Source organism: Protobothrops mucrosquamatus, unplaced genomic scaffold (genome assembly GCF_001527695.2).
Source record: "Protobothrops mucrosquamatus isolate PMUCROS unplaced genomic scaffold, P.Mucros_1.0 scaffold488, whole genome shotgun sequence".
NCBI classification, from domain to species: domain Eukaryota; kingdom Metazoa; phylum Chordata; class Lepidosauria; order Squamata; family Viperidae; genus Protobothrops; species Protobothrops mucrosquamatus.
Window position 1 is genome coordinate 78,092 of NW_015386807.1, and position 13,985 is coordinate 92,076.

The 13,985-nt window shown below is 38.4% G+C and overlaps 1 protein-coding gene across 1 annotated transcript in view; it reads left to right on the plus strand.

The window, feature by feature from the left end:
* GPC1 (glypican 1) overlaps positions 1 to 13,985 on the plus strand; it is a gene marked incomplete at its 5' end in the record, with an annotated part of 83,748 nt that overhangs the window by 63,496 nt on the left and 6,267 nt on the right. Inside the window, 4 exons of the mRNA XM_015816735.1 lie at positions 3,316 to 3,481; positions 4,623 to 4,753; positions 10,477 to 10,596; positions 13,343 to 13,476. Coding sequence (XP_015672221.1) covers positions 3,316 to 3,481; positions 4,623 to 4,753; positions 10,477 to 10,596; positions 13,343 to 13,476 — 551 coding nt within the window. The remainder of the gene's footprint in view (positions 1 to 3,315; positions 3,482 to 4,622; positions 4,754 to 10,476; positions 10,597 to 13,342; positions 13,477 to 13,985) is intronic.

Here is a 13,985-nt window from a genome sequence, read left to right on the forward strand (position 1 = left end):
GTGACTTTGGGCTAGTCCAGTGATGGCAAACCTTTTAGAGACCAAGTGCCCAAACTGCAACCCAAAAACCACTTATTTATCGCCGGGTGCTAGGTGGGCGTGGCCCACTGGGTGGGCGTGGCTGTGGTGGTCATGGCAGAATGGGTGGGTGTGGCTAAGGTGGACATGGTCACCTCGATGTTGCTTGTGGGCAGGGATTCCTGTGGGGGCTGGACAGGGTTGGGGGAGATCCAAGGGGTCTCTGGTGGGTGGGACAGTGGGCAGGAGGCTTGTCCTGCGGGGTGAGGGGAGACAAGGCAGGGCGGAGGTGTCATTGTCACAGGTTCACCACCACTGAGCTAGTCATTCTCACTCAGCCCATCTCACCTAACAGGCTGTTGTTTTGGGGAAAATAGGAGAAGGAAGGAATATTAGGTATGTTTTGCCACCTTATTTATAAAATAGTGAAGCACTCGATAGACAAGATACAAAAATCTAAATAAATAGTTCAATGCTGTGTTAGCATCAAATTTTATTAGTAACTTATAGCAGATAACCAAGATAACCAAGATAACAATGTCAGGAGAGTTGTTACCATGCTTTGGCTGGATTGATTTACCAGTAATCTCACTATACATATTCAGGATCAGCTGTAATTTTTGCATTACCTCTAAAGGCTACTCCAGAATGCATTATAGTAATCCAGCAGCTTGGTATCCAGCAGGTAGCATCTGAGTCTACCGGATTTGGGGAGCCAATAGAATTTAATAAATAAACAAATACTTAAATAATGAATTCCAATACCTGTCTGTCCCAGTCCCATGTAAAGTGTAACATCAGGCAGAACTTTATTTATCTACAGCCTCCAGAAGGAGCCCCAAATTACACATCAACTCTTTTGAGTGGAATACTTCCCCATCCAAAGTAACTACCAAGACCAACATTCCTGGACATTATTGATGGACAATTCAGTCTTAGAGGCACTTAATTTGAGTTAATTTTGCCCCATTCAATCTCTGGACACTGGTTCAAAATTTCCATGGCATCTCCAGCCTGATCCAAAGTAGCAAGGTACAACAATGTGTCATCAGCTTAGTAATGACAGGTCCATCCTCCCTCATGATATGTTCAGCATATAGATTAAATAAATAAGGAGATAGTATACAACCTTATCTCAAATGAGACAATTTGGAGTCAGACTGTTTGCCATATTCCATCTAGAACAGGGCTTTTTTAGGTTTTTCATGATGATAATGAAATGTTCTTGGATATCTACTTTTCTGAGCAGATTCCACATAGTTAACACAGTCATGATCTTTTTATAATCAATGAGCTACATATTTGTTTCTTTTGGTATTCTGTGGCTTTCTCAGTTATCTGTCTCTTATTTTTCTGCCTTTTCTAAAACCAGTTTGAACATCTGGCGTCTGCTTTTCCATGTAATTTCTAACTTATATTGAGTAATCCTAAGTATTATTTTACTAGCACGTGAAATTAAGGATAATGAGTGATAGTTTGCACATTATGTTAAGTCTCCTGACTTTGGTATTGATATCTAAACTGTCCTCGTCCAATCTGTTGGTTGTTGTACCATTATACAGATTTGCTGGTGTCACTTAGTTAGAATCTTTACACATTCTGAAACTATTCAGTGAGTTCCTGTTGCTTTCCAACTTGGTAATGATTGGAGTGCTAATCTAACTTTATCTTCTAGTACAATAATTTACTATAAATTTCATTATCTAATTCTATCGTAAATTGTCATCACTTTTGTAAAGAATTTAATAGATTCCTTACATTATTGATCCTATTTGAATCAGTTCATGTCTGTCCGTCCTTTAGTATGCAGATTTGTTGTTGGAACCTCCTTTGATGGTTACAATTCTTTTGGAAGGCTTTTCTTGTTTATCCATGTCCGTTTCCATCTTTGGTGTCTTTACATTCTAATATTGTTTCTTGTATCTTCTAATGACTCTCTTAAATTCTGTAAGTTTTTTCTGAGATCATTGTCTTTCTTGGCTTTGGCTTCTTTTCTTGACAATTTCCACCATCTGTTCTGATTTCCAGCTTACTTTCTTCTGTCTATTGATCTTTGGCAGTCTCTTTTCCATTCATTCTTAACTTCTTTGATTTCATTCCATAGTTCCTCTGGTTCCTTACTAGTGAAGTTCAGGACTTCAAAGCAATTTCTGGTGATCTTGAAAATAGCCAGCATATGTTCAAGATCATATTGTAGAAATTGGATAGCTTTGTTCTTCTGCTTTAGTTTGACTTGGAACTTGCACATGATCTACTCCACAGCCAGTTCTTAGGTATGATTTTGTTATTATAACTGAACATTTCCAATTCCTCGTACCAAACCAATCAAAATGAAAGTATCCAAGTACAGTCCATTTTGTTTATCCTTTATACAGTACTTCGGATAACCTGATCCAGTGTCATTGTTATGCTAATGATATGTCTCCTGGTCTTTTGTGATCTTTGATACCAACATGTGATGACCCATGATAGAGTGTTTTAGTAACATTTCCTTTTGGAGACCGTTTCAAAAACCTCTTACAAAAGTTCAAAATAACGGCAATGAATTACGCATATACACTATAATTTTGAAAACCCAAGTTTTTGCACTCCCTGGAATAGTGTTTTGCACCCCCAGGGGTGCGAGCACCCCAGTTGGGAACCCCTGCTTTATAGGTACCTTATTAGTGTAGCAATTACAGCATCAGGCTAAAAGCAGGAGACAGTGAGTTCTAGTCCTGCCTTAGGCACAAAGCCCGCTGGGTGGTCATGGGCCAGTCACTTTCTTTCAGCCCTAGGAAGGAGGCAATGGCAAACCACTTCTGAAAAACTTTGCCAAGAAAACTGCAAGGATTTGTCCAGGCAGTCTCCAAGAATTGCACATGATTGAACAGAAGAAAAAAAAGGATTTTAGAACCATTGCTGGCATCTATAACATTTATGTGCTTGTTTCTTTATTGTTCTGGCCTTTTTTAAATTGGCAAAACATCAAAGAAACAATTGTGGAGTAACTTACAAGTTCTATGCATTCAGACCCGAATATTTCAGAATGCAAGGTTTTTAGGGATTTTGAAATATTTCATTTTGAAAAGTAGTCCTACTCTGAAATTAAGTGGGCTATGCCCAAGGATTTCATATAAGAAACAAACTAGGTTTCTACTTAATGGATTTAGTTTTAAAATTTATATAGGTTTTCTCTACACATGCACAAAAATACTTTTTCTCTTTTGAATCCTATGTTGTGTTTTAGGTTACATGTTGTGTTTTATAATTGTTATGTATATGCCCTTAAGAAATAATTGTTTGTTTGTTTTTAAGGTCCCTCTGAGCCAGTATTGCAATCGCGCTATTATGAAGTTGATGTATTGTGCACACTGCCGGGGCATGTCAAACATTAAGCCATGTAATAGCTATTGCCGTAATGTCTTGAAGGGCTGCCTGGGCAATCATGCTGACCTGGACACTGAATGGAAGAATATGATTGGTAAGATCTATAGATGTTTGCCTGAAAAAAATGCTTTCACTGACATTTTTTACAGAGTTCTTGTTTTTCCTTTTAGTTAACTGATGCAAATTTGGAGATCAATTGAAACATGCATTAGAGGAATATTTTCAATATCTCTGAAGCATCACTCCTTCCTTTAGATGAGCCTTATCCAATATTATTCTCCATATGTTTTGGAATTCCATAGTTCCCATAACAGATTATGAGTTTTTCAAGTTTTAGCATATCTACTGTAGAAGACACCAGGATATAGAAGTTCCAAGTATACATCAGTATCACAGACTGGATGATTTTAAGCAGTTAAAAAATTAATAATGGCCTCAGAAAAGATGGTTTTTTTACTAATGAGTAAAAAGTTCAGTCACCTTCAAATTGAATTCTATTTCTAGTAAACTACATGGACCCTTTCAGATAGAAAAAGTTTTAAAATTGAACAACGGTTCTCAGGCTTAATTATAAAATTTTGTTTTGTATTCTTGGATGTATTACATCACTTTATCCTTATGACTTCTTTTTCTGACTCTCAGGACCTAAACTGATCAATTGATTGAATGCTTTCGAGCCAGCATTGACTCTTAATGACACCCACATAGATAGATTTATTTCATGATGATCTGTGTCTCGAGTCCTTCAGGTTTTCCAACAGTACATCCATTGCCATTTTAATTGAAGTCATCCACCGTTACAGACTTCTCAAGAGACCTACAGTTTTCCATAATGTGTCCAAAATAGGAGAGGTTGAGCCTAGTCATGTGTGCCTTGAGTGAGAATGCTGCATTGATCCATTTGTTTAGTTGGCTCATTGTCCATAGTATTCTTGAGAGTTTTCTCCAGCACCAAAGTTCAAAAGTGTCAGTACATTTCCAATCCTGCCTCTTTAAAATCCAACATTTGCTTACATAAAGTATCACAGCAAATGCCACTGTTTGCACTATTCTGATCTTCGTAGGTATAGGTAAATCATGGTATCTGAATATCTAGGATATAAGTAAATATATAAAATATTCCATTGATATATATTGCATTTTCAATATTGGTTATAGCAATTACAAAAAGGCCATCTCAAATGTTTGTTTGATATACTTCTTAATCAGTATCTTTTTATTCTTTTCCCCAATAGATTCATTACTGTTGGTGGCTGATCGTTTTGATGGACCATCTAATGTAGACATTGTAATAGGTACAATTCATGCTAGGATTGCTGAAGCCATTTCAAACATGCAAGAAAACAAAGAATCTATAACAGCCAAGGTAAGAACTAAATTGTGAAGTTCAGAATATAACTTTACCTCTTATATATTTAATTGCCTGTATTTTTCTTATTCCTCACCCCCCCACACCCACTTTCATGGTATTTCCTGTAAACCATCACCTAAGCATGCCAAGTGACTTTGGGTCATATCCCAGGGATTTTTAGCCAGTGACATTCAATGACAAGTTACCAGGAAAGGATCCCATTGTTTCTACTAATAAAAAATAGACTTGTTATGCTCGCCATTCTTCAGTGCTCAATAGGTGGAATGCCACTTTTACTGTCATACAAGAATTATTAAACCCAAGACTTCCACTTTTACGTTGTAGCTGCGCAGCTAATGGATTAAGAGGCTCCAGACCCCACGGCTGGTTTTATCCTGGTAGGGGATCCTAAATGGGTCTAAAGTCACCCCGGAGAGGCAATGAAAAAGGAGAGGCCCCCCGTTAATCACAGAAAGATGGCGGTCGATCCGTTTGATCAGGGGGAAGCCCTTCAAACCAACAGGAGAAAGGCTAGCTGCACTCCGGTGACTAGCCCAAGCTACTGGCATCCGAAGTCCAAAAGCACCAACTAAGAACAACTGTGAACAGTGTGTTTGGAACTGGGTGAGAATATTGATCTTCTCGTCTCTATTTTGAAACTGATTTCCTGGAAAAGATCTCCAAGAAGCAAAAAATCTTCCAAAAGTGAGAAGGAAGGGGATTATAACCGCTCGCTTCCATAGATGAAAGCAGCAATTAAATTTTCATGGGGGACAGAAATACATTGAGATGGATTAATGTAAAACTATAATATGGATAAAACTGAAAATTATGGAAATTAAGATTTTCCATTTGAAAGAACATTGATGAAAATACAAGAAAATAATATTTTCATTTTAAAAGTTGGAAAATAAATAGTTACTAACATCTAGTGGTAGATCAGAGTATAGAACTACAGCTGCCTTGGCTCAGAAATTGGCAAGACGCCCAGAAACAGACAACAACTTGTTCCTTTGATCCTCAGTGACTCTTAGATAAATAGAAAACAGCTGGGAATAGAGGGGAAAAAATACACTAGGCTATCTATTGCAGAATGAGAAATACAGTTGTTATAAAAACTGCTGACCTTTTTGGATTATAAACACTTAATGAGTTGTGATATTTAAGGTCGAAAATCATTTGCAGAGAAAGAAAAACCTTGACTTTTGGGTTATTCTTCTAGGGGGGAAATTACTGGATTGTTTTTAAGTGGTTGAATATTTTGGACTGCAACCTTGGCTGGTTGATAATTGTAGGATCCCTGAGCAGAAGAACCATTATAAAATATAGGTGTTAGTAATGGATTGACAACTGGAAACGCATTGGACTATAAAGACTATACATAAAGATAAGAATTATGTAAGACTTTGGTGTTTGGAACTTAAGAGTGATTGGTTTGAGGTTGCATACCCAACCAAAAGTGGCAGGAAACCACACTCAATATGTTTTTCTAAAATCCCCAGTCTGGTATATCAGAGATCTGCAGGAGTAATACTTCAAGACAAGACAAATACCTTCCAAGAGGAAATGCACGTTATGTTGCAATTAATTCAAATGACAATTGTTTGAAATCATGATGAGATTAAAAATAATGATATAAATGAGCGCATCCTTGACCTAAACTCACAATTAAAAAAACTCTCAGAAAATGATGAGAAAGAATAAACAAGTAAATCAAACAATGGAAGAAAAACCAGAGGAAAGTGATCCAAAGATAGAGGCTATAAACGAAGAAAATCACAGCTTAATACAGGCAAAGAAAAACCTGCAAAACTCTGCTATAATATTGGAAATGAAAAAGACATTCTATTTTTCAAGACTTCAAAACAAATCTGAGATAAGAAAGAAGTTCCGATGAAATGGATTATAGAGCTGTCAGAGAACCTAGAGTTTGGGAGACAAAAAATGAAAAGAGAAATTGAGGGAGAAGTAAAATGGAAGCTTCCTAACGAATATAAATGGGCGAAACTCCCCCTCAAAAGTGCTTCACTCAATTTGTCCTTCCCATTCTTAACAACACTCATAAAAATATAGGAAGAATCCCCTGGCAAGCTGAACACGTTGATTCGGAAAGCTGCTTGGCAAAAGAAGAATGCGAGAGCCAGACCCAAGAGAGATGATTTGACCTACCAGAAGGAGTACTACATGACTAAACATCTGTTTGAATATGGTTAAAAGAATAGTTAAATTTTGGATATGAATGGGTTCTATAGTAAGAGAGATGTGACTTATAAGTAATATAGTATTTTCTTGTGATATGGGAAATATAAAAATATTGGGATGATTTAAATGAACGAAATGTTTTGGATACTTAAATTAATCAATTTTGCAAAAATTATAACTGACAAGAAATATACTGACTACTGAGGGGAAATTAAGATTAAATAAGAATGGTCAAGAGCCAGATTTAAGAGAGATGATTTGACCTACTAGATCAGTGGTTGCGAACCTATGGCACGCATGCCAGAGGCAGCACGCGGAGACCTCTCTGTGGGCATGCGCCATCACCACAGCACACGTGGTCTCTAAAAGTTCACCATCACTGGCCTGCCAGCTCGAAGCCGTCATCGGGGAGACGCCCCCCCACAGCAGTGCAGCCGCGCCTTGCTTACGGGCAGACAGGGTGGGGCCTTGCGGAGGAGGAGGAGCTCGTCCCTCCGTGATAAGCTGCAGCTGCGCTTGGCAGGCAACCTGTAGGAGAAACCCCATTGGCTGGCCATGTGGTTGCTGTTCACCCTGCTGCATCTGCTGCTCTTGCCATCCTCCAGTGGGTCTTCTCCTTCCTGGTGCTGGGTGAGGACGGGACATGCCGGCGGCAGCAAACTTGGCTGTGTCCCAGCTTCAGGAGAGGAAGCGCTGGCCAGTGATCATGGCCAGTGTGGGGCAGTGGGCTGATGGCTGCGAAGGGAGTCCGAGGTGGGGGCGGGAAGGCAGTTACGGTGCCCGGCTTGGCTCTTGTGGGTGGTGGCTTGCTTTGCTTCATGTGGGGCTGCCTTCCCAAACCCCGACTTCTCCAGCCCTCTCAGCTGGGGCTGTCTGCAGGTGGGAGCAGCCGGAGCGGCAGGCTCCTAAGCATATTCACAATGCCACAGCTGCTGCTGCTTGGGGTCTGGCAAGGCAGAGGAGAGGGTCACCTGCTGCCTCTCTCGTAGCCAGGTGCTGCCTGGGGCTTTACCTGGTGCTGCTGCTCAGGGACGGCTGGCTGCTGGTGCTTGGCTACCCGGACTGGCTCTACCTGGACTGGGAGATGCCGTCTCGTGGGGGGCACCGCTCCGTCTGGGCCATCTGGCGATATTTCCAGGACTGTTTCCCCATCACAGTGAACAGAGGAACCACGAGGCTTCCACTGCTAGCAGGGGCGTCAGGTCTGGCAGGGGGGCACCGGCTTTCTCCATTCAGGGGGCGCTGGCTCCACCAACACAGCATTGGCAACAAACCACTGCAGGCCATGAGAACGCATGGTGGGGATCGCTCTCCTTTAAGTGCATGGCCTAAACCTCATCTCCTCCACCATTGTCAGTGGGTGTTGCTGCGTAGCCCCCCTTCCACAAATGCCATCTTTTCTGTGCCCCCTCAGTCAGAAAGTGTTGTTCCTTTTTAGACTTTTATTTTTATTTTAAGCTTTTATTATCCCCTGCCTGCTGCAGCTGACACTGGTCCCCATCTTCCAGGAAGCAGCTGCTCCCCCACCCCCATTGACATCTCCCAAACTGCATGTGCCCCTTTCACTGCGCGCGGCTACCTACTGCTTCCATGTCTCCGTTGCTAGGCCATAGGTCATGCCCCCCTGCCACAGTCTCAATAGAAGCAGGGTGTTTGGCACCTTGAGAGCAGAGGGTGGGGCTGGAAAAGCCCCGGCCGGATGGGGGAGTAGGTGCGCACTCTTCTTCTTGAAGAGTTTTTCTCCGAACGCTCATACTTTCACGTTGCCAGACCATGTGTGAAGGCTCACACGGGCTCATCTCAGGAGAGGCATTGCCCACGCGGGAGGTGGGAAAGTTTAGGCAATGGCACCTCCGCCCTGCCTCGCCTCGCCTCACCTCACCCCACAGGACAAGCCTCTTGCCCATCGCCCCACCCACCAGAGACCCTCTGGATCTCCCCCATCCCTGCTCGGCCCCCACAGGCATTCCTTCCCACGAGCAACCTCAAGGTGGCCACGTCCACCCAATCTGCTGTGGCCACCGTAGCCACGCCCACCCGGCACCCGGCAATAAATAAGTGGGTTTTAGGTTGCAGTTTGGGTACTCGGTCTCTAAAAGATTCGCCATCACTGTACTAAATGGAGTATCATAAGATTAAACACCTGTTTGAATGTGGTTAAGAGAATAGTTAAATTTTGGATATGAATGGGTTCTATAGTAAGAAAGATAGGATTTATAAGTAGTATAGTATTTTTTTATGATATGGGAAATATAAAAATATTGGGTTGATTTAAGTGAATGAAATGTTTTGGATATTTAAACATAATCAATTTTGAGAAAATTATAACTGACAAGAATTGTTTTGAATACTGAGGGGAAATTAAGCTTAAATAAGAATTCTGAAAACAGGACCTATAGTGATTTACATGATGATTTTTTGCAAATGCAACTGTAATATAAGCTGATTAGAAAAGACGCTACATACTGATGTTATTGTTATTCGCATAAATATTAGAAAAATGTTTATATTCAATTTTGTATTAAAAGTACTAAGAACTATATTTGCTCAAGGTTGGTAAAAGGAGAACACTATTGGAAGAAGAGAAGATCAAGGAAATGTATTCCTAGTTAGTATGTTGATTATGAAATCATAAAAATTAATTATTATTGATTATTGTTAAATATATGAACCCAGACAACACATTGTTTACCAAGTACTAAAGATTGTTATTCCCAAAAAAATCAATAAAATATATTTTAAAAAAAGAATTATTAAACCCCAGACCTGTCATCTTTAATTTGTATGTGTTGGCTGGAATGTGTCTCCTTCCCAATATAAGAGTGAGCTCACTTCTCCTGAGACATTTGTCTATCTCTTCCTCATCACCTTTGATTTCCAAACATTTGTCCTATCTGTGTTCCTAAGCAAAGTGTGATTCTTTAGCCCAGCATAAAAGAAATTTGCTCCATCGCAAATCCAAAAATGGCAGCTTCCCATCCAATTGACCCTGATATGAACAACATAATTTGAGTTCCTGGAGCCCAGCTATTATTCTTATGGAACAGAAGAACTGTAATTAAAGCTGCTGAGAGAAAGTGCATCAGGAACTGACTAGCAAGTAAATAAGTCATCAATAGACTGGCAGAAAGAAAAAGAGAAGACATAGTACTGCTGCCTAAAATATATAAAGCCATCAGTTCAGAGAGTGAACATGGCTTCAAAACCCATTAATCATTAGATTGTTAAGCCAATCAACAAAAGAAAACACTAGGCTGGATTTTAATTCACTAATTATTATGCTTATATGACATCACATATCAATACTAGTTTCTGAGAGCTTAAGTAAGTTAGAAAAATAGAGCTTGTGCTATACATTTTTAAATCAGGCTTTTGAATCAAGCAAAACAAAAATACTAGTATCAAATATATAAGAAATCGGAATGTCCTCATATTTGAAATGAAATGTAAGTAAATTTAATATTGATGAAGTAAATGTGCAGAGATTTAATAGAAATTTCTTTTTTCTGAGATGTGGTTTTCTTTGATTTCCCCAGATTTTTCAAGGTTGTGGAAATCCCAAACTCAGTACAAAAGCTGCCAATGTTGAAGATAAGAAGAGACGTGGAAAATATGTCATTGAAGATAAATCTTCTGGGCTTAGTTCAGAGAAATTTGTGAGTACAGAGGGTTTGTTTGATTTAATTCTGCACTAGAACTGCTTGTATAACCTGTTAATCAAAATGCTCATAAATATGTTCATTATGTGAAGGAATACATATAAGCACAGTTTAGTTTCAGTGTGGAGCTTTTATTTCATTGGAAGAATACACATCAGTGATCTGTAAAAATGAAAGTCAGCACCCTTTTAGCCAATCACCAAAAGACACTTTTTAAATATACCAAATCCTTAACTGTCCTGCTTACCAATATAAGGATTTATTTTTCACATATTTAGACTCTCAGCAAGTAAAAATATTTCTATCTCATCTAGTAATCATGGGCACCTCAGACATATAGAGGACATACTTTACAATAACAATAAATTGCACTGTTATATCATGTATTTTAGAGATGTACAAATCTCTAAAATTTTGCAATATAGGTTGTAATAATTACAAGGAGACCATAACGAATGATTTGCTTGATGTGCTTCTGAGCTAGTACCTGTTTATTCTGGTAGCTGCTGAGCTAGGGCTGGAAAAGGAGGGAAGATGCTGAAAGTTTGAGACAGAAGGAGCAAGGGATAGGATGTATTAGAATATGGTAGCAGCAAACAGGAGGGAAGATCACTGAGAACTGACCTACACATCATGTAAAGGAGGCAATAGTAGTACCATATGTTTGTTTCTAAAGGAAAGGAGAAAGGGATACCAGCCTTACTGTACTCCCTGTATAAAATCATCCTGGGGTCCTTTTGCGGTTCAGCTAAACCACAGCTATTCTGGAACACTCTGAAAGAACATAATATGTTTGTAAAATGCAGACAGCTGATGGATTGAGTCTCCCCGGATCTTATCCAAGATCTAAACACTGCTAGCATTGGCAGCAAAATTCCCCTGATTATTAACATAAGATTCAAATCAGGTATATGTGATCTGCCACTACTTTGCAGAAAGAAAGATACATAAATAGACTTTCTCAACTGAAAATTATTGCCTCAATGTGCAAGGAAAGTGTCTTAACTGTAAATATTTTAGTTTGGAGTAGCCAGTTTATTTTCCTTAATAGCGTCTTGAAACATAGCCTTTCTCCTGCTTTTGTTTTGGGATGTCTTTCAATAGCATCCAAAGTTCCATTTCCCTTGCTAGCCTTTTTACTAGACTAAAGAATTCTCATAATTAGCTACATTCTTCAAAAGAAACAATGAAACATATTTTCTCATTTGCTTTAATTATCAGATTTGTTATTCTCTTTTCATTATTATTGTATGAATCCAAAGCAGAAGTGCAAACTAGACATAAAATCATAAAATATGAAGTCTTCATCAGATATAAAAAGTGTTATCTTAGAATATTGTCCCCGAAAATTTGTGCCATTAAAAGTTTCTGGGTCTGTATTTAATACTTACATATTCCTAACGCTATATTTTCTTGTTTTGTCACCTATAAAAATTTTTGCTATCTTATTCCCATTCTTACATTTCTCAGTTAGAGCAAAAATCTGATCTATACATGCCCACCCTGGCAAAAAACCATAATGGTCTTCCAAATTTTGCTGCATGTCATCTCTTGTATCCTTTTTGTCCCAATTCTTGCAAAATATCTTTCCAGCCACACATAAACTAATATTCCCGTAACATTTGCCTTTTTTTCTCGTGACTTACCTTTGTAAAAAGGAAGAAAATGGCATTCTTTCAAGACTCAGATGTGCAATCTTCACCCATTTAAAAAAAATCACACAACCATATTCATAAGCAAACTACATCCGCTTTTACCATTTATACATACAACTTTATCATTTTCCAAATTTCTTGAAGCATTCCGAGCTTCTGTTCATTCATTTTTTCTTCATACAAACAAATATAGCATCCATTCTTCAGAACATCCCTATCTTTCCCATATAAAATTCAAAAATACTGCCTCCAGTGATCCTTCAGTTCAATTTCCTTCTAAAACATCTTATCACTTTTATTTTTAATTGCATTCATTTCATCTGTTTCCTAATACTTTTTCCTGTAGGACTCATAGTTTCTCTTCCTGCAGTCATCCTACTTCAACAGTTGTTTCTTTGATTTCTTTCTTGCATTTTCATGGCCATTTCATGTCCTTCTGTTACTCTCATCTCCTTCATCCTTTGTCTTTCTTAGTTTCACAGTTATAATACGTAGCTATTATTTTCATTTCATTTCTTAATGTAGTTTCTTTATCATTTATTCCTCCTCCATGTCACAATCTATTTGCTATTGTTTTCATTTCACCACAGATATTGATCTCTGACACCCATTATGGTTTTGGACAATCAAGGCTTTCACATAACGTTTTTTAATAAAATAGATGAGATGTAGACTGGTTTACTAGCCTTTGTGGTTTCCATGCCATGTGTAGTATTCCTAGATAATGATAAGAGTAATATTGATCAGTTGGGACAGTATGTGATAACTATAACCAAAAATTAATTTTATCTCAAGCACAGCCATATCATTTTATGCAAGCTAGCATTTCTAAGCTAGCGATTTCATTACAAGCCAACTTATTATATAGTGATACTCAGGATATGATAAAATATCCTTTATCTTTAATTGTTGTTATATACTAAAATAGATAACACTTCAGGGTAGTTACCGCAGTCTTATTTTGTTTTTAGTCACATTACAATTGAATGCTCTTGGAATGCATTCTCATAATGCATAATGCACTTAGAATATAAAGCTGTTGATGTTAAAATGTTTTCTCCAACCTTAATTACTCTTCCTAATGACAGGTTTCAGATGCCAAAGGGAAGCTGAGGGAAGTAAGAGACTTCTGGGCTCTTCTGCCAACGACACTTTGCAATGAAAAAATATCATCTGGTTCTGTAAATGAGGATAGGTGCTGGAACGGAATGACCAAAGGCAGGTAAGGCTAATCAGCTGTGCAATAATGAGATCGTTTTACTATCCCATCTGTGCTTCAAAATGTTTAGGCAATGCATAACAAATAAATATTTGAAATTTCCTTTTGTATTGTACTGTTGTGTTTCAAATGTATTGATACACAACAATAATTTTTTTCCATCTTTTTAAAGATGTAAAACACATTAAAACAGTGCATAAAATTTCGAATATCTGAAAATATTTGACAACTTTTGGAAAATTGTTAATGAAAAAATTGAGATGGGTCACCTTTTCATAAGGTGACCCATAAGTTATAGGGTATGACATAGTCACCAGAAAGTATTGATTTTTCTTTAGTTCCAACTAAACAGGCCTTAGAGATTGTTGGGGTGTATAAGAGGGGCATCAGAAATGACTTACATATGCAGGTAAGTTGATATAGGGAAGGAACTCCTCAAATAACCATCTCAAAAACTATTCAGTGTTTTAGGGCTTATCAGAAGCAATTGTACCAAGCCCAGCCACATTGGT